Raw genomic sequence first — 22,050 nt, 5'->3', positions numbered from 1 at the left:
AAGGGGTTTTCTCATTTTTGACCCTAAATACAAAGAAAATTTCAATTTCTTTCCAAGCCGTTTCGTAGAGCTTAAAAGAAGAAACGATTTAGTATATTGAAACGCTGTTTTCTCATGCCGGTTTTCTCATGTATGCCTGACGGTCATGAAGAAAATAAAAAAAGTGTAATATACAATTCCCATATTATTCTTATGGAGGAAATGAAAACTGTTGTAGTTTACTTGTTTATGGATATATGTTAATACAATTTGGCAAATTTATTTATTTCATCCTATACTATTGACGTATGGTCAAAAAACACTTTTTTACCTTCCCCATAGCAGCAAACCTAATAATAAATATGTCTTAAGGAAATATTTTAGCAAAAGTGTAATCAGACAAGTTGAAATTTGCTTAGTCTGCAGGTTTGCTGCGGAGGGGGTATTTAATGTAACAATATCACTAAGTAGTTGGTCATGGTGCGAATTAGTTTGTTGTTTTTTCCATCTCGTTTAAAGTTTAAACCTTTTTTTATTCGATAAAGTTTACATTTCTCAAAGAATTCAAGAAAGAATTACTTATGAATGTGGAAATTCTATCTTTGACAAAGTGGAGATAGCTGGAGCCTGTGTGTGTCCAGTAGAGTAGTCTTAATCAAGACGAAACTTACTAGCAATGTAACCGGCTGGCCTTGGACTGCCTCTGCTCTTTAAACAATAGTCCAGCACATATTTACAAGGACTCTGCGTCTTCCGTGTACGCCTAGATAATAACTGCTTGACATAAATACCGAGGCTCATTAAAAATTGACAAGCCCGACGTACATGACACATGATTTGTGTAAAGCTCGGCGCGGCGCTGGTAGGTCCCTACCTCACCGGTTAGGCTCTCACCGGCTGTTTCAAATCCTTTATGCAGTATCGAAGCTATTTGGGCAGCCCCCTAAATAGTTGCTCAAAGATCATGATAAATAAATAAATAAATAAATAAGGTCTTTATTTGCAAGCGTTCATCAAAGTACAAACTCTGTTTTTCATGATAACTTTTGTCAAATTAAGTAATAAAACAATACAATAATCTATTCATAAAATCAAAAATAAAAGTATCTATACAGTAACATTTAGGTAAACATTTTTTACACATTTCTTAAACCTATTATAACTGTACTCTTTTAAGGTGGGTGGCAAAGCATTGTACTTTTTTTGGCCAAAGTAACTAAACCCCTTCTTCTCCGTTTCAAGTTTTGTCTTTGGCAAGTGCAACAGGCTGTCCTGTCGAGTACTGTGCTCATTTATTTCATGCCTAAACACCAACTTTTTCCTAAGGTATTCAGGTTTTCCCGTCTGAAGAATTTTGTGAACCAGATTAACAGTTTGTATGTCAGAGTACTCCATGATTGACAACACCTTGGCACTCAATCTGTACTCGCTAGTGTGATCAAATTTTTTCAGATTGTAAACAAATCTAAGCACTCTGTTCTGCAGCCGGGTAAGGATCATCAAATGTTCCCGAGTAAGGCAACAGGCAAAAGCAGGAAGAGCATAGCATAATGAAAGAATATGTGAAAATATACATGATTTCAACACTGGGCGTGCTGAAAGACTTGACGTTACCGACAGTATGAGTGGAAATGTTAATTATGTTAAGGGTTATATCTATTTAATTCTAGTTTACGAACGATCAAGGGTGATTGAGTGACAACCAACCACTAAGATTAGTGGTTAAGTGACATACATTATTTACATTATTATACATTATATACATTATATACTATTCTTTAAAATCACTGTCCTTAATTGATATCTATCAATTAAGGACAGTGATTTTAAAGAAATAATGTATAAAATACAAATTTGTTTAAGCCTTGGGCACACATCTTGTATTTAATCCTTTGGTTGGTACAATCATAAACAAAAACTAAATTCCATGGGGTTTTCATAGTTCATTTTCTTTACCTTTGCCAATGTTCGAGATATTTCATTTTATTTTAACTCTTACTTCTATTAAAACAGAAACGTCGGATTTAGATCACCTGTGCACTTAATCACTGATGAGTATCGCGTAAGAATTAACTAACGTAACATCACTACTTTTAAGATGACAGCAATTATATTAAGATAACACATTCAACAACAACTAATGATTGTTTAACCCAATGTTAATAAATCGATGTGTCATATGCTGTCTTAAAAGTTTAACGTCTAAAAAGTTTGAATTTTGCTACGGAATAAATTTGGAAAAACTTATTTTGCCATCTCAAATTGCAGTACTTATACTATTCAAATTATATATAAAAATACAAGTGAAAAAATAACTTGTAGCAGAGGTTTTGATTAGTTTTGGATCTAAATTTAAAGTTTTTCACAAGTTTTTCTGAGCTATGAGAGTCCTTTATTCGATAAACACAAACTAAAAACCCTACACACATAACCTAAAAAACATGTAAAAAGGTTTGTAATACAAACTTTGGCTGGATAGTAAATTAGTATGTAAAAAGTAGCATGTGTAAATAAATAAATGGTGTACACTTTGAAAGCTAGCGATACTGGCAGCCTAGATTTTCCAAAAATAATATTTATTTTAAACATAATCGCCGATTGGTGGCTGATGAGTATTTTTTTCATCCTGCTCGAGCAGTTGTATGGGGAAAATTCTCAACATTTAACTAAATTATTGATTTACGTCGACGCATTGATCAGCAAGAAATATTTGTTTTATTTGATTTCTAACTACTTTGTGCTTAAGCATTCAATTTATGAATGATGGGTGTTTATGCTAATGAAACCCCAAAAGAGCCTTACGTATTATTAAAGACATGCGCAGTCGTTCTGTGTACAAGTGGGATAAGAACTATTTGATAATATTAAAAATAACATTCCCCACCAAGTGAGTTTATGTGGGAACAGTAGTGGCGTTAAGTGACGAAATGGAAAAACCACGATAGCTTTATTGTAAACATCAGTTTATTTCACATAATGCCAACGCAAACACCATTCGATTATCAAAATATGGCAAAGTTGTGACGGTTTAGTATCAGCAAATTATTTATTACTGACGGAGAAGTGTCCTTAAAAGCAAAGACAGTAAATCAAAATTAAAAGACCCGAGTGTTTTTCTTCATATACTTGCTAAACACAAGTTTATTTTATGAGCTTATATACCATCTGTATACACCTGTCAAACAGTAAGGGGAGTCCGAGGTCCTATCTTTAGTAATGTTAACTAAATGTCACTTTTCTCAGGAGTTAGAATAGGTAGGATAGTGAAACTTGGTATACTTTTATATTAACTAATTAACTAGACACAGACACATGATTTTTCATTTAAAATTAAAAATAACTGTTATATGGGTTTTTATAGATTTAACAAAAGTTTGTTTCAAAAATAAAATTTATTATTTTTTTTACATGCTTCTACTAAAGATATGATGAATTCCTTATGTCTGTGTTTAGAATAAGTCACTAAGACTACATGGTAAAAATTTCACAGCTGTATGTATTACCAGTCCTGAAAAAAATGACATTTAAGTTTAAAAAAGTAAAGTTGCGGAAATCGGCAAGAAAAGCCTCCATTAAAACGTCACTGCAATGTTATGGAAAATATATTTTTTTATACATTTCTAGGTTAGTAATCAAAAATGTAAGTATACCATTTTTAAGAAGAAATTCTGTGCTATAAAAAGAACATAAAAAGTAAAAATTGAAAAAAATAAAAAAATTTCGACTTGGACTCCCCTTTTAACACGTTCCCCTATTGCTTAACATCGAAATAAATGCAACTTTTATTTTCAAACATGTCGATCGCACTAATAATATTGAACTGTAGAAAAGTTCTTGTGTTCAATTTACGTGTGTGAACAAAGAAAACAGACTCAACCCGGTCTTCTTTATCCCGTAATCCTTTTGATGTTTTTACATCTTTTAGTTTTAGATTCTACTGAGTTTCCACTGGTTCGAGCCATTACAAAGACTTACATCGTTGAAGCAAAAATTTAAAGCCTACGGAACAATGAACGGTGGGGCCGGGGCGATGTTTAGTAGGACATAATGGTTGTTTACCGATGGTGAAGTGAGGAGGCACTATTTTGAGCAGAACACAGACTAACATATAACTCGTTAATTAGCTAATGGAACCCACATGTCAGACTACAGAGACTGTGGTTAGTAGCTACTTGCCTAGTCAACGAGCGGAAAACACCTCGACACTGGTTAAACACCAATAACTTGATTTGTAAACGTTTCTAGTTACTTCTCTCTGTTGGCGAGGATTTACTTTGTCTACCAATAAGAAGTCAATTAAAAGAAAAGCAATTACGTAGTATCAATATTTTTTCAATCTGAAACATCGCTGCATTTTGTCACCATGAGCAAATATTAGTAAAGCAATAGGCGTTGAGATTTCTTACTGAATTGAAATATAAAATACCCCCACCGCAGCGAACCTGCAGACTAAGCGAATTTCCATTTATCTGGCTGGATTTCTACTAAAATATTTCCTAAAAATTTTCAGATTTACTTCCTATCTAAATAACATTAATTTTAGTGAGTACTTAGGTTTTCTGCTACAGGAAAGATATTGAGGTGTGTTTTGTTTTTTTATTGCAATGTTGATAGCTTATTATGCTTATTATGTTATGGTTATTATGTCATAGTCATGGTTTCCAAATTTGGTTAAAATATACTGGATCCATCAAGATAACTACAACAGTTGATTTATTCTCCGTAAGAATAACATAGGAATTTTAAATTTACAATCTTTGAAATTATCTCCGTAACCGTTGAGCATAAAACAACGCTTCAATATACAAAATTGTTTTTTTTTCTTCAAAATGGTTTGGAGATAATAATGAAATTTTGTGTTTTCAGTGTAAAAAGAGGGACAGATCAGTTTTTACCCCATAAAACCCCATATAAACCACCGTTCCCATAGTCCGAATATGCTGGTTTGCGAACTCGTTCGAATAAACGTAGGTTTACAGGTTTGTAACAAATTTGGTCAAAATCGGATCATTTTCGCTCGAGTTATCGCGCTAACGGACACACACACACACAAACATATATATATAAATCGGTCCCGGGTCTAGGTCTTACCATGAGACACACGGTAATAGCTTGTTCCCTATATGGGAAATTCGCTAGAATGTAGAAATATTAATATAGAAAATAAATAAGATTATATACATATAAATATTAAACAATATAAATATAGGATATAAATAATATTATATCAATATTTAAGAATATAAAATATAGAACGTAATCTCAAGAACAAAATTACTTTTAAATTGCCAACTTTACAAGCTTGTGAAATTGAAATAAATCCTTTTTTCAATCAACGATATATCATATCCCACTAATTATGTTAATGTAGTTAAATTTAACTAGTTTGAAGCTTAAAACCTGTCCCTTAAACTAACACTACCTGCTGATTGATCTGATATATCATCCTTTATTAAGTACTAAAAAATCTACATTAATCGGGTTGCTTTCCTTCCAAAATGATCCGTTATTTAAAATTAAATTTGTTTTGTAGACACAAATTCAAAATATATATATTTACAACTCCACATACTACTGAAATCCATGCTGACCGGCTGCTCATTCGTTAAAATACAAAAAATAACTGCTATAACCTAACTACTACAATCAAGTATGATTGAATGATTAATACATACTTGTTTTATGGGCTACTTTGGGTGCAGTTTTTAAAAGCATTTACGTGTTACATCTTTATCATTTATCACTTTTCTTCCCGTAAATTTGTGTATGTCGTTCTATTTACTACATTTATTTATTGGTTTATGTTTGTTTCGGTTAATTTTTTTACTTTGTAACACCAATCAAAGAGGCAATGGTAATCAAATTTGGGTGATTTCTACAGCAGAGAGCGGGTTTGTAGTCAGTGACGCACTGTGGAGTATTGGAGGCCTGAACACATGGCAGCATGGCAGGTTCTGACAAAGAACGCGTGGGCCACGACATCGCAGCACAATAGTGCCTAATTACAAACACTGAGAAGCACCTACGATTGTGATTCAAATTGATTATGTATTTTGAAATGCCAGAAATGTAATAAAATTTGATGCCACAAAGTGGGCTTAGGGTCGACCTAAAGATTCATAATACAGTAGTATACTTACTAACCAATGTAAAGTATCCTATCCCATACGAGCTCTTGTTGGGAAAATAAGTCAGGGTCAAAAAGATATTTTAGCCCGTTTGATGAACTAGGGTCTGGACCTAGCATTAAAAAAGTTTTTGGGTGGTAGAGCAACACAAGTGTGCCTCAAATCCACAATTTAAAAAAATGTATTCCATATTATTTTAATTGTTTAACCTGTACATTTACAAAATTTTAAAAATCCTCTAGTATTTTCATATATTTTTATAACTTTGAAACTACCATCGTATTCTCCATTAAATTCTATGTAAGAATAGACAGCTTTTGGTGAGCCCAAAGCTTCAGAATTGCCGTTTAAATTGATTAGAAAGGTAACTTTAAATACAGACACGATGATTAGGAAAATACGCAATATAAAAATACGATTGTTGAAAATTCAATTACGGAAAGTAAACTAAAATACGTCTAATAACACTTAAAACATATATTAACACTTATACTGTTACGGAAAGTAAAAATAAAAGTCTTATAACACTTAAAACATATATTGACACTTATACAGTTTTACAAGACGGTAAATACACATAAAAGATGGTAGGTGGTGATCGATTTCGATTGGACACTCCAATCATCATCAGACCCAATAGGCGAATGGCAATAATCTTGAATGAAGTAACAGTATAACCGTAAATATATGTTTTAAGTGTTATAAGACGTTTCTTTTATTTAATTTCCGTAAATTTAATAACACGTACAATGTTGATCAAGAAGTTACTTATACTGTTAACTCACAAGAGGGTAAATATATTTAAAAGATTGTAAGTGGCAGTCGATTTCGATTGGACACTCTAATCATCATCAGACCCAATATGCGAACGTCAAGAAATTATCGAGAAATTATTTAAAATTGTATTAAAACATTGTATTTATTAGATTAGATTTGAGTGGTTAGGTTAGGATACCTATTGATACTTAAAGCGTTATGAATATCAAGATATTAATAAGTTAAGCTGCATATTTAAGATAAAATTGTATAAATGCACATTAATTACCTTACCCTATTAACTTTACTGTTAAAATCATTAGTGTTGGTCCGCATAATGATTACGACTGGACTTTGTAAGTTTATTAGTAAGATATCAAACGGTTCCAGGGCTATTTGGGATTTTTGTTTCGTAGGCTATCTGTTTTCAGTGAAATAAAAGAAAATACCCCACCGCAGCAAACCTAAACAAATTCCCATCTGTCTCATTTAACATTTACTCAAATATGTCCTTAAATATGCCAGATTTATTGCCTATTTAAATAACATTAGGTTTAACGATTACTTACGCTTGCTGCTACATGTTAGGATGTATTTTTTTTCTCTGTAAAATGTTATTTGTACAGTATGATCAAACAACTTTTCTAAATTTGATAAAATTATATTCATAAACAAGCAAACTTTAATAGTTACATTTTCTCAACGAGGATAAAATTGGTAATTTAAAATTACAGTTTTTTTAGAATCTTCAATATAATAATTCAATAAACTCTTCAATATACTAAATTATTTTTACTTCTACTCTATACAGTGACTGCAATGAAAATTCTAATTTTTCAAGAGTAAAAATAAAAAAAACAATAAAAGAATTAAACAACTTTGGAACTTAATTCGCAACTATTGGGCTGGTACGTGAACTTAATTACGTTAGTATGACCCTACACATTTATGACGAATTCGGGTCAAAATTGCTTGTTTGTGTTAATGGACACAACTACAAGATATTTATATATATATTACAAATAAAAAAATCTTTTGGCCTCTGAGGACATCAAAATGAAAAAGTAAAGTAAGTCCCGGGACTTACGGTGCCACCTACGGTAATAGCTTCTTCACTATGTAGGAAGTTCGATAAAAGCCTTCATCATTTTATTTCCCTACAAAGAGCCGTCTAGAAACTCTTTCTACTTAACTCAAATTCCATCAGAGTTAAGATTCCAATAGTTTTTATGATGTATCTTTCAAGCATCAATATATAAATATTTATTAATTCGATTACGTAGTATTATGCACTGGCAAAACGGAATACATTGAGAGGATTTTTCTATTGTAATAATTGCTCCAAGAATAACAAAAATGTAAAAACAAGATAACATGTTTGTTGCGAAATGCTTGTAAAAAAGTAAACAAAACTGTCTGCAAAATTAATTTATTGTTATTCTAAAATTTCAAAAGGGACCTCCCCAAACACAATTGTTAGCTGCTTAATTCTGATCAGTGTCATTTACAATTTACTATGTTTATATGCTGTTTGTCGGATATAAAACAAAAAGTATGAAAGATCAAAAGAACATAAAATAAAAAAATAACACCAAATATTTCAATACGTACATTTATTCCTACGAACTATTCATCCCCCCCTGCTTTTATGGATATTTACCGTCAGGTGAAACTTATACTAAACGTGATAAAATATATTTTAATTAAAAGTAAATGGTTTAATGGTAAGTAAATAACTTAGTTTGTTACCAAAAACAGCTGGTAAATTATGATACTGCCAATCACTGTAATACATTAGGCACGAAGGCATTGCATATTGCTAGATAGACAATCTTAAAGGGACTCGGCGTACTAATATTTAAACGTCATCGTACAATAAAAAATCACAGTGCACTAAACGAACGGAGTCTTTTTAGTTACGGAAAGTAAATAAAAGAAATGTCTTATAACACTTAAAACATATATTTACGCTTATATTACTCACAAGACGGTAAATACACAAAAAAGATGAATTCGCCTATTGGGTCTGATGATGATTGGAGTGTCCAATCGAAATCGATCACCACTTACCATCTTTTTTGTATATTTACCGTCTTGTGAGTAACAGTGTAAGCGTAAATATATGTTTTAAGTGTTATAAGACGTTTCTTTTATTTACTTTCCGTAAATTTAATAACACGTACAATGCTGATCAAGAAGGTCTTTTTAGTTGTAAAGAGTGGCATATTAAGGGAACACACACTTAATTGTTACATCAAATGCGATTTTTGAACAAGCCTTAACGAAGACCAAAAACTGAGCTGTGCGGACCAGGAGAGGTGCGAGGAAACGACGAATCGATAGTGGATGGCTCGATTCCAAAATGTTCTGCAGCCATCGTATATGGCGCAAAACTGTGCCTAACCACAGCCCAAATCAGCCATTTGCTCGCCCCTAATCGCTACACCAACACATGCTGTAAACTATAACACTGAGGCCCTTAACACAATAGTTGTGGCGTCTCACTCTTCGGCCTTAAACTAGAGCTGGATGAAATACCGAGCTAGATAGTGTGTGTAGTCGTCGAAGTCTCAGGCTAGAAGCATTTTAATCTGAGCATTTGCATAAAAGGATTTGTTAAGCATCTATTAAAATAAAAAGTTATAATAAAGAACGAATTGCGTAGGAGGAACTTCTACCTGCAAAGCCAAACGCAAGCGCCTTTCAAGAGCGGTACATCAAACATTGCATTGCAACACGATACAAATCAATTTTGCTGCAATAATGTGGTAATTTGGTACGTTCTTTTTATTGCATAGATTACATAATTTGTACTCAATGTGGACAGAATACCTATTACTATTACAGTTAAAAACATTACAGTGTTCATAATAAACTTTTTATCTTAAAAAATGTATTGTTAAGCATATTTTACGAGATATTTTAGCTATTTATTGACAGATGAGCAGTATGGACAAGCTTGATATAAAAAATTGTTTTTAGAGATATGCTTTTATAAGTAGGCATAACCCGGCAATTTGATTCCCGAGCAAAGCACCTGTTTATTTTCAAATCTAAACATTAGAAATTATACAAACGTTCAACAGATTCTTAGCAGTTCTTTCCAGCTCAAACGTGTACCAGTTCTTTTATTTTGGTGGTACAGTATGTATAGTATTTTTCGAAATTAGATACTTTACAGTAGCATTTTAAGTACAGCTTGAAATTGACTCGTTTAAACGTTTTAATGATTAAGACTATCTGAATTTTCCGCCAAATTTATATCAGTATTCTTCGTTGGTGGAATTTCGATAATGAAATAATAAGTAATAATTTTTATCATTCTAAACTCGTCATCAAAAAGAATAATTTGGTTTTTTCGTGTTTGAGTATGTTCAAAATAGTTTGGTGTCTTGATAGAAAAATATCATATAAATTGTATTTTAAAGGGATATATATTCGTATTGTTAGTGAGAGGGGCAGTTGGTATAATGGTGGGAGAGGACGAGTTCGTATCCGCACTACAACATGTCTTCCCTTTTAAACCGGCCCTACACAGAATGGATACTTTCAACTTTCCCAAAACCTCCATAACAGCGTCCTTCTAAAATGTGTTTTCTATATTATTTGTGCATTCATTTTTCTTCGAAAACACTGCTCGATATAAATATAAACACACGTCTTACGTGTTGTTGCAATGTTTCAATCATTAATACATTTGGTTTTGAAGTTAGGTGTTTGAGATATTGTTGTGGATATTAGTCTTGAACTTTGAACAGGGATTATTGGATTATGATTAAGTGTTGTGCTTTATGAGTTCTTTAGTTTATAAAAAGTCTAATACGAAAAGCAGTTATATTATCAATTATTAAACATGCCGTTGAGTTATAAAACACCATTTTCATAACTATGAACAATAATGTAATGTACTAAAAAAATTCAGTATTATCATTCACAGGGTATTTCAAACAAATTTCCTATACGCCTAGTAAACTAAATAAAACGTGAAGATCACTAGCAAATAATTGTTTGAAAGTACAAAAATACGTCAAATAACACTTCTAATAATACACTTGTATTATTACAAGTGTGTTATTACAAGTGTATTAATACAAGTGTATTTTTACAAATGTATTATTACAAGTGCATTACTACAAGTATTATTTGACGTATTTTTCTACTTTCAAACAATTATTTGCTAGTGATCTTCACGTTTTATTTATACTGTTTATACTGTTCTATGAAATGGCAACCATACAAAGTAGGTATTTTAAGCCAAGTATGAATGGGGATGAGTGTAGGATGAGTGGCGCGATCTTGTAGTCTTGTTAGTGACTAAGGCCGACATTCCTTAGACACAGCTGTTAAATAATAGCCCATACAGCTAATGGCAACTAAGGGACCTACAGTTTATAGTGGAATCCGAACCACAATTTTGCCTTGGTAATTACGAATTGGTCTAATTATCAGGATAGTACTGCGGATAGTAGTAGTACTTATCCGTGCAGACGTTAATCCACACTGGGGAGTATCGCATCCACAGTGCATGCCTATAAATATCCACAATTCGTGACCTCCTAGTAGCTGGATTACAGGACGACGCCACCCGTCCCAGTCAAATTGCTCTTACTAGGTGTATATTTACGCTTATCCTGTTTACTCACAATTTGTTAAATATATATAGAAGATGGTAAGGGGTGACCGATTTCAATTGAACCCGCCAATCATCATCAGACCCAATAGTTGAATGTTATGTATAAGTGTAAATATATCATTACAAGTGTTATTTGACGTATTTTTGTACTTTCAGATAATTTAATAACACGTACGATGCTGATCAAGAAGTTATCAAATGTTTGTTGCGAGATAATCATTTAATTAATTTATTATTTATTTATTTATTTTAACGTTATTACCACTGGTAATGTATTATGAGTTTATCAAAACTCGAACCATAGTTGATTCGAATTAGAGACATTTTCCTGATTTCGAAACTCCGAGATAAAGTGAAAGCACGGGTGTTAGCCTTACAAAGATACCTGTGAAACTATTTTTATTTGTAATCAAACCAGCGACAGTGGAGTGCGGCTCGGCGCAGTCGAGGGCACTGATATCGGACAGAGCCTAATGGCGGACGTAACTCCCGTCGCCGTTTGACAACAAAACAAACGTGAAAACGTCTCGATATATTGTACAAGGGGGGAACAAAACACGGCCACAGCACGCCACGGAAACGGTTCGCTTACAGGACGATACTCCGTCACGAGAAAAAGAATCCAATTACAAGTACGGTGAGAGTACACGGACCGCGAGATTTACAAGGTGTGACGGTCCTTCGAGCCGGATCGGCGACCCTGTGGAGAAAATCCGCACTACGGACCTGTAGGTTCAGTGGGTCTGTTCAACCAGAAGGCCGACACTATTAAAATGTTCTTTATGGAAATTAATGTGATTTAAATTAGGTTAGTTTGAGTTAGGTTAGGGTTCTGATAGGTGAATACAGGTAGGTTTTTTTTCCTACGACGCTAGGCACGAGCCTGGGATTGTTTTTCACATTACTTCAGGCTAGACCTAGGGGTTGCGGCATTATCACTTAGATCAAATCCGTTGGTGACTTGGTGGGGATCGAACCCGGGACCTCAGAGACTGAAGTCCCGCGCTCTAACCACCACGCCAGCTCGCTCCCCGAATGCAGGTAGGTTAGGTCGCCTTACGGATATAAGTCAAACAATTAATTTCTGTTAATTGTATGAACGAATATATACATCGACTATTTTCATTTACATTACCTTCCTTGGCAAAGTAATTTCAATCGTGGCGGTCCTCTTCATGTAAGACCCAATAAGTGGGTTAGTTATTATATGTTATGTTTACACGTGTTCATGTAAATCCAAAGAGTTAATCCTAAAAACCAACCAATACTGCTGCTATGTAACTAATGTGACTAAAAGGAAAAACCTAAATCCTGAAATCTGAATAACTCTTTGTAAGTTAATGCAATTGGAACCTAATCAGCATATTAAATTTATATACGTACTGAAAATAATCAAACAACGAATATATAGACACAAAAGTACTACTAAAGAAAGTAAAACTATCAGGAATCGGGAATTTTATGATAGTCTACCGAATCACGAGAACATTGAACAAACTAGTTTATGTATGTAGCAGTATGTAGTTCATATAACTATAAATTATTATCTCCATTGAACAGTCATTAGTATAAAATTCACACCTATTTACAAAATAAAAAACCATTTTAAACTCGTTTTCTTGAGCTTAATACGATTCAGATATTCATACTTTTTATTTAAATCCCTCATGCTGTACTAACTTTCTTTCTCGTCGTAATTCGGTCGTGGAAGATATCAGGTTAGTTTTTGTTTCATTTTCCGAGTCAAATAAATACTAAAGCGCTGATTTGTGCTTAATTAGTGAGTAGTGGGACCGACCTGGAGAGAAATAAGGTATGGAAATGGTTTAGGCAGCCTTGGTCGAAGCACCTCTGAGTTGTCGAGGCCAGACTTCAGCGTTCCTTTCACAAGAGTGCTCCACGCAAAGGCAAGAAATCTTGCTACGTTTGTTAAGAAATCATCAACTAGAATGGCGTATCCTGATTATAAATCCATTGTGTAGCCCCTGAACTGTTTAATTAGACTATTATAGGTATACCTTACGTCAACAGTTCAACAAGTGGTGGTGAAACTCAATATTTACCTATAGTATTGTTTGAATCATATTGGGTAAAAAAGGATTTATTTTACTTGTGTTTGGCTATGAATTATCTTATGGTTACCTAAGAGGATATAGTGCTCACCTACTTCTGTAATCAGAAAATCTTATGTTCGATCGATATAGTACTTTTTTGTGGTTCGAAATTGGACCCAGAAGTTTTCTCGATCATGGGCTTCCGTGGATGGCCCTGACTAAAGGACCAGCTATTCTTGGTAAGTAACAACACTATTCTCACCCTTTTAACAATTACATTTAACTCATCTTCGCCTTAAGATACATACAACACACCCTGCACCCTGGTAAAATAAAGACTTTGCCTGGTAAAATAAAGAATTTGTCATTTAATTTCATTTCACCCTGGTTAATCGGCGTTATACAATTCCACTCCAAGGCAGTTTGAGCCTACGTCTTGTGTTGGGAGTTTATGTACCAGTGAGTATGTGTAAACAATTGGTATTTCGGTTTCTACTAGGTTTTATCACGTTATACTCTACTTCATACTCTAGTGACCCGAGAATTTTAGCATGATTTATTTCACATTTTGAAATAGGGATCCCACCATTCCCCTGAAGCTATAGAAAAGTAGAACAACGATTTAAAAACAACGTAAAACACGATATACAGTATACGTGTTAAATAGTTTTCTTCGTTTCTCTAAATACATTTTAAAATCTATAATCAAAATAGAACAATAACATATACTATAATTACATATACTGAGTAATCCAAAAAATACAATATGTAATCGTTTTAGGTACGAGTAGAAAAACGATACTATTAAGGGGGAGTACCCACAGACTGTCTCGAAATCTCATTTTTGTACAGGAGACCTTTATACCCCTTGCTGGAGGTAAATAAAAATAGCTGTCAATTGGATCCCCGGGATCTCCGCGGAGGTCGATGCTCAAGCCTCACATGCTCACTGCTCACTGCTCACTGCTCAGGCCACCTTCGGCCTCGTGCTACGGTAGCAATAAACCTAGTCGTAAATCAACTATCGCTGTTATATAGCTGCAGTATACCTATTTAGAGAAACCACATTTAAATTATAATAAAGATCAACTTTAACAACCGAGAAGTTGTAAAACACACCATAAACAGCCGTAATCGGAAACTACTCTTGTATGATAGACTTTACGCCTGTGTTCCTGTAACGTAAACGTGTTAATTGATTGCTAAGAAATCCTACGCGGGAGGCATGTTCCAGAATATCTCAAAACAGCTGATTTTGACATACCCATGCTGGGCTTTTTTACTATTACGGACTTTGAATACAACTATTGGCGATTTTGAAAAGATTCGATAATTTATATAATTTTTTTTGTCCAATTAGATGGAATATTTTCAATTTGTTATTCATTGTGTTATTCAAAATTTTGTTTAGAAAATACATTTGTTCATATACGTTATTTACTGAGTACATTGTTTCACCGACTCACATAGGCCTACTCTGAGTAAGTTAAACACTACAATCTTTTGACAATCACAATATTATATGTACTTTCGCAAGTACAATACACACAACAAAAATGAATTTTTTGGTTAATTACATTTGTCACACATTACCGGCCAAGCCGGAAATCCCTGACACATTCGCAATGATAATACATTGTGATTACATACATGTTCTAACTAAATCATATCGCGTTATATTAATGTACGACATAATTGTCTGGTGTTATGTCATTGAAAGTTGTAGCGTATATTTTATGAACAGATAAAGAGAAAAAATCATAGCAGAGTTTATTATTGTAGGGGTTTTTGTCACCATTCTAGATCTTACAAATTCATTGAACCAATGGGTCATTGGACTAAGGACAGACCGTAACAAATAGCTACGAAAATTACAGAACAAAACTAGGGACAATGTTCATATGTTTAATTTACAACATTATGTGTTTGGGCTTAGCAATTTCTCATGAACGAAAGCCACAAGGGTCCTTATTTAAGTAATGCACAAGACATTTAGGATTTTTCTGGTGACAAAGGTATATTTTAACATCACCTCAACTATAGCCCCATATCACTTTCAGTGTTACTTTTGAAAGCGTTCTGTTTCGTCAATGTCTTTCTTGTTATAGTGTATTACAAGACGAAGGCATGAAAGATATCCGTTTTCAAGCTGTGTTCAGCACTTGGGAACAATTGGAAGTACTCGTGCAGTAGGCTCCAGTAGTGTTGTATGAAAAGGCTACAAGCTCGCTCAGATTTATAGTCTCAAACAGTACCTGTTTCTACTCGTTCGTAATTAATCTACCCGCACTAGCTATTAATTGCGTCCTCGCTTTTCCTACTGCGCACATTTCCTTGGGTACAAGGCTACAAGCCTCGTCCAACGCGTCGCGCGTCGAGCTTCTTTCTGTTCTAGGTAACCTCCCAAACAATTAATGGTGATACGATTTTCCGACAGTTAGTTATTCAAGTCGCAAAGTAAAAAAGCGCCAACGCAAAAAATTAAACTAGCATTTCAACGCATGTCATTAAGGTGTATCCAAAAATATAAATATGCAACACTAGATTTAAAAACACTTTAACAAACCATAAACAAAATCAACAGCCTGTAACAACTGTAAATTGAAATTTTACAGTTTTTACCATCTTGGGTTGACAGGTGTTTTCATGAAGTTAACATGAGTTTTGTTGTATTGAGTTTTACAACGCCTCCAAAGGTGTTGGTGTCAGAAGTTTGAAATGGAAAAAAAAATTTTTTTTACCACAGACCTGGACATTTTCCTTTTCTCCAAAAATACAGCCATCATACAGTAGTTACAACGTTAGAATGCGAGTTTCCAAATTTTCTAAGTGATAAGATTCAGCGTAATATAAAAATTATATTTTGTTATAGACAGTCACTTTTTTCGTTTTTAAATTTAAATAAGTAGTAATCTCGCAATGAAGGAGAACTATTCCTGTTTATTTCACACGAATATACACGATAAGGATGTAAAACATCTCTTTCTTCAGCATGCACGACAATTGTATCATTAATTTGGAGCAACTGACAAACTGACACTCAAACAAAGATTGATACATTATTATTTAAGTGTAAATATTTAGGTGTAAAAGTATCTCAACAATAAGATTTGTAAGAAATTTGCTGTTCCGTTCTGTAGTTAGGAAATAAGGTTGAAGATAATTGACCTTTTTTGCACAAAAATGATCGGGGTGATTAGACCTTTAAATTGATGTATCACACAACCAATGCTTACATTTGAAATATTTCACCTTTGTACACAACAGATACGGAATGATTTCAAATGAACCAATTATCGAAAATGAGCCATAGTTGATCTAGAAAATTAACATAGTTCAATGTATACAGTGACATTACTTATAAAAATTATTTTACTAACATAAATACTTAGTTAATCAAAATCGACCCAGATTAATCAGATAGTATATTCTTATAAATCTCGATCGCGATTCAACAGTTTTAAGAGCAACAATATAAGGCTGAAGAATAAGTAAGTTAGTAGCATGGTTCTTTTCGCCCAGTTGTAATATTTCCTGTAAGTGCACGATAAATTCTTTGCCAACGACAAGAAAACAGTTGGAGTGATTGTCTTCAATTTTGGCTCACGCATTTGCTTGGATGCCAAACTGCATCTTTTACTGCATCCATTGTGCCGATGCGCGTCGTCCCCCTGTACTTCCTTTACATCTTTTAATGCCCCCCGTCTCCACTAGAAATTCAGCGGGAAAAGACACCCGGGTTCCTGACGCGTTCCCGCGTTTAATACTTAGATAAAACGGTTAGTTAGAAAAAGCAAGATATTGCATCATTAATGTCATAAATTGAGACATGTACTATTTTAAGTAGTGAATGTTAAATTGGGAAGGACTTGACAATTTCAAGTTTTTAAAAGAATTTGTTAGAAATAAAGCTCTTGGAATAATTCACAATTATAGGCCTGCAACGAGTCAACAATAATTTCAACTTTTATGACTTCAGGGAACTCTTTGCAAAAGTTAAAAATACATCTTTTGGAAACTAACTTACCACCCTAGTGATTTGGGTTTCGAACGTTTACCACTATACGCACTACGAGATTTCGGCAACACTATTTTGTACTATAATTTGTAGAATGTTCCCACTCACCATCAACTCCTCCTTGCAGCGCCGCTCTTCTTCCAGTGACATCCGCTTTTCGTGCTTCTTGAAGTATTTGCGTTTGGCGGCTTGCAGATTAAACCACGTGTACGAGAAGGACTTCACATGGGGCAGAAGTGCCTCGATGAACGGATGAAACTCATCCTGGAAAGGAAAATAGCTATTAGCGATATCTGTTCATATCGTATCTTATTTTTACTGTTTGCTCTCTGTACTATTAATTATAAGAAGTTATTTCAGTTTACAACTATCTAAAGAAACTAAAGAGCACAAATATGATGGGTGCATTATTCATACATGCAACCAATGATTAAAACTACCAGAGAAACTCTAAGACCAAACTACACGTTTACAGTTCATCGGTTGGTACGAATCGAAAGAATCATCTCGGCGTAATTGGGAATAATCTTTCTCGATCATTAACCACTTGGTGTAATGATAATTCATTTCTTGTCTTTCATTAAGACAGTTTAGTTACAATAGTGTCGAAATATTCTGTGAAAGTGTAAGAAGTAAGAAAATTAATTACCGAGTCGGGAATTATTTCCAACAGCTTCATCGCTGAGTTAATAGTGGTAAGGCTATCAGTTTTCGACCAAGAAGTACCTTATTACGGTACGGTTGAAGGAAAATCAATCCTGGAACCCAAACTTTGATGAATAAAACCCTTTAGCTCGTGGATGACGAATTGATGGTAAGAATGTGACTGGGTTAAGTGTCAGTTTATTACTCGTAAGTGTTGGGGGGTAGCCAGTGTTTGACTGTGCCAGGACCTTGAACTGTGCTTGGAGCAGGACCAAGCGTCAGTCCACCTAGCCACCTGCCTCCATCCTCCATACACCTATAGGCTACACCCGCGGACTAGGTTGTAAATATTATAGTACTTCGATGTTTGGACCGACGTGACAAAATATTTTATTTAACCTTAATAACATTGTTTGACAAACTATTTTAATTTAATTATATGCTCTGAGGATTCTTTGATGTTTTACAAAAACTCGAACCTTTGTGTTTTGGAATTAATGATCTATTTACGGCAACACGCCTGTAAAAAAATGGTTGAATCAAGAAACTTACACAATTATTGATTGATCAAATTTAAAAAATAATGCGTTGTATCGTAAGCTTTATGGCTAGTTATACAAAAACTGGAATTAATAGACGCTTAACTGTTAATTGTCTTATTCACAGATTAGTACTGTAATAAAATAAAACATATTTGGAAAGGTAAATCAAAGTCTTACTAGGCTAAGAGTGGGGTTTAAAAGTATATTACGTTACTAGTCCTAAAATGGGTGTTTACCGGACGAGTGCGGTCGTTCCCGTGCGAGACGAAGTCGAGTGCCGGATTACCATACGAGTCAAAATAATTGATCTTATTGGTATAACAGACTAATAGTCAGTTAGTTTTATTTAGTTATTTTTACTAAGTTTAGTTTTAGTATTTAAAAATCTTGAGCTCATTTCGGGGACCCGGGAAAAATTTTCATACCGACCAAAAAGTAGTTTTTAGTTTCTTTTTACGGTAATACTGAGTTTAGTTTTCCTGGCAAACCTATAACAACTTGAATAGGGGATATTGATGTATGAGCTTTATTACATGCGATTATTAGATGGGGTCTCTCAGGGCGATGACAAATAAAAATGGATGTAATTCTGTAATGGGTTGAGATAGAAACCTCTAGTTTTCACCGATATTCTTTTTAAATAATGGCCTTTAAAATGGGGTGTCACTTGATGGGGCTTTGCATTTAAAACCTTTGAGCAGCCCTCAAAATAAACCATTTTGGGGTTTCGGACGACATTTTGATACCAAAAAAAGTGCACTTTTATTCTGTATTGAGGTCTGCAGAGTTTGGTTATCTTAGTGTAACCCATTTAAAAGTTAATGATGAGAGGTCTCTAGACTTTTAATCTGTAGGTAATACGACGCATTTTTCATATTACCGCATCAAATATACAGTCTGATTTGCTTTCTTACCACACGCCAGGACTGATGACTATAAAATGTGCCGTAATCATTAATGTTTTGTTCATTTGAGTTGTCGTGACCAACTCTCGTGACCTTTTAAATATTGCAATAAAACTTCAAGAAATGAAAACGTAACACCGAATACAATGACATTTCTGCAATGAGACAAAATAGTGATATTTTTACCCAACAACATAAGCTAATTAATGTCATACGTAAGGTCTTCTGTGAGTTTTTTAGAAGCTGGGTAAGAAATCTTTAACCACGGTAAAAAAAAGTTGGGTAAAATAGTATGTTAGTTGAAATTTGACGATGTTCACCTGTGTACTGTACATGGAGCTATTCTACTTGCGTCATCAGGACGAAGTAAAAGTCGCAGCACTAGTGACTCGCGGATATATGGTGCGCTCCGGGCCGGATCAAGGAGCAAGGGTGCCTCCTATTATTTTATCGGCTCCAACGTGGTCCTTAGTTCCCACAGAGCTAGTGAGTTACGCGCCCGGTACGTTGCGCAATTTAGAGTTAGCATCGACTGCGGAGAATTTTATCAAATAACCGGACAAAACGAACCCGATGATTTACGGCTTGACAAGTATTTGTTTGCGGTTAATGGCGTCTATATTCAACGACGACGACGGTGTCATTTCATAAACACGTCTATAAAACAAACAGGAATATATCTTGTGCAACGATCCAAGGAGACTCGACCGTGCCACTTTCTCGCTCCTACACACTTCTCCGCTCTTCAGCTCTTCAGTCTGTGTGTCGCCATACGTTTCTGCTAAATTAGCCAACAATAACACTTATAGACATAACAAAAAATCTCCACATATTTACCTTGAAAATACACACATACTCACTAATTATACTATTTATACATTTTTGAAAACTAACAAAAGTGTTTCAAATCAATATTAACAGTTAGTAACAATAGATTTGGCAATTTTAACATTTACGAATCACTGTATATTGAAGTAAGTTTCATGTACAACACCGGTTCGCGATCATACTCGTTCTTAAATTTACACAGGTCTTTTCAGTTTTCAAGGGTATCAACATGGATATTGAACAAAATACAAAGACAATGCATGAACCTACGATTTATTTTAAGCACACTAGTATTAGAAGTTTAACATATACAGTTTAAGCTATTTTATTGTGTATTGAAACAAACCTGAATCTAAAGTGGTTTCGTAGGAGCCCAACAGTACTGTAGAAAGGCTTTCCACATCGTGCATCTACTTTCCTACCTTACTACCTCTGTTATAGCCTTGTGCATAGGTTTTCTTTGATAATTAGATTATAGATTGATGATTTTTCTTTTAGGCATTCAAGTACAGTTTAGGCCAGTGGACAGTGAGATCACGATCAACCGACTTGGCAGATCTCAACATTCTTGTAAAAAATTCAAGTCAACAACTGAAGAGATTCAGAGGAAGAGGTAACTTGAGGTGATTTCAAGGTCAGATGACGACCCTGAGCGTCTCGGCGCCTTACCTGTTGATCGATTATGCTGGACAATCCAATCTTTGTATCTTACATTTCCTCATGATCGATAAACAACATTTCAATTATGGAGAGATAAGAAGATAGGAAGTTATCAATCACGCGTTGCATAGGAGTCCGTAGTTTCCGTGCCTGGATACTAAACGTGGAATACATTTTGTATGTAATTATGTTAAGAAAATATCCTGAACCGTTAAAGGAGACAACAATTCAAACTCTGTATGGAAAGTAGCGAAACCCTTCAATTCTCCCGAAACGAGAGATTTACTTGCAAACTATTTGGCGAAATAGGAGTCTGCAGGACGCAAGGTCAAGTGAGGGTAGAAATGTAAAAGCTCCAACAGCGCCATATAAAACAAAATACGACATACAAAAATCGGTCGAGATGAGAGCAACAATGCCGGGGACAAACCACTGCTCTTAGCCGGGGTAGCGAGGGAGGGTTGATATAACTTAATTTTCCAGACATAACTTTGTGTAAGATGTAATGGAGGTTCAGCCCAGCTAGATGTTATCAAATCCGACCCCACAAAACATTTTAAAGCTTGTTTATTATAGGCTGCTGCGATCGGCCTAATAAGAGCTTGCGACGTTTATTTTTAGAAGCAGTTTCGTATCAGCTCTTTACACAGAGAAAACTGTTTAGCATTTATTATATAACGGGTTTTTGGTTCTACAGAAAGATGTGTTTGCTAGTTTAACTTAACTTTCAAATCTTATAGTCCAAAATAAAAGACTAAATGTTTAAACAATAGTATATTACATTTCAAAACATTAACTTTTATTTGCTCTATAGTCCCTACCACTCACGCGTATTTATAATACCAATTACAACGCCAAAAGATTCATCTAAATGCATAAATACCATTTCAAATCATACTTGA

At 34.3% G+C, this 22,050-nt stretch overlaps 1 protein-coding gene across 6 annotated transcripts in view; it reads right to left on the bottom strand.

Annotated features, from left to right (window-relative positions):
- The window catches only part of LOC128997802 (nuclear factor 1 X-type), a 241,014-nt gene that overhangs the window by 115,904 nt on the left and 103,060 nt on the right, over positions 1-22,050 (bottom strand). For all 6 annotated transcript variants that reach the window (XM_054423519.1, XM_054423515.1, XM_054423516.1 and 3 more), the window contains exon 2: positions 17,677-17,832. In XM_054423519.1, coding sequence (XP_054279494.1) covers positions 17,677-17,832 — 156 coding nt within the window. The remainder of the gene's footprint in view (positions 1-17,676; positions 17,833-22,050) is intronic.

The sequence above is a fragment of the Macrosteles quadrilineatus genome, unplaced genomic scaffold, assembly GCF_028750875.1.
Source record: "Macrosteles quadrilineatus isolate MER2022 unplaced genomic scaffold, UCM_ALF_1.0 Scaffold_7__1_contigs__length_78375512, whole genome shotgun sequence".
NCBI lineage: Eukaryota > Metazoa > Arthropoda > Insecta > Hemiptera > Cicadellidae > Macrosteles > Macrosteles quadrilineatus.
Note: the sequence above shows the minus strand (reverse complement) of the source record. Positions and strands in the feature narration are given on the sequence as shown.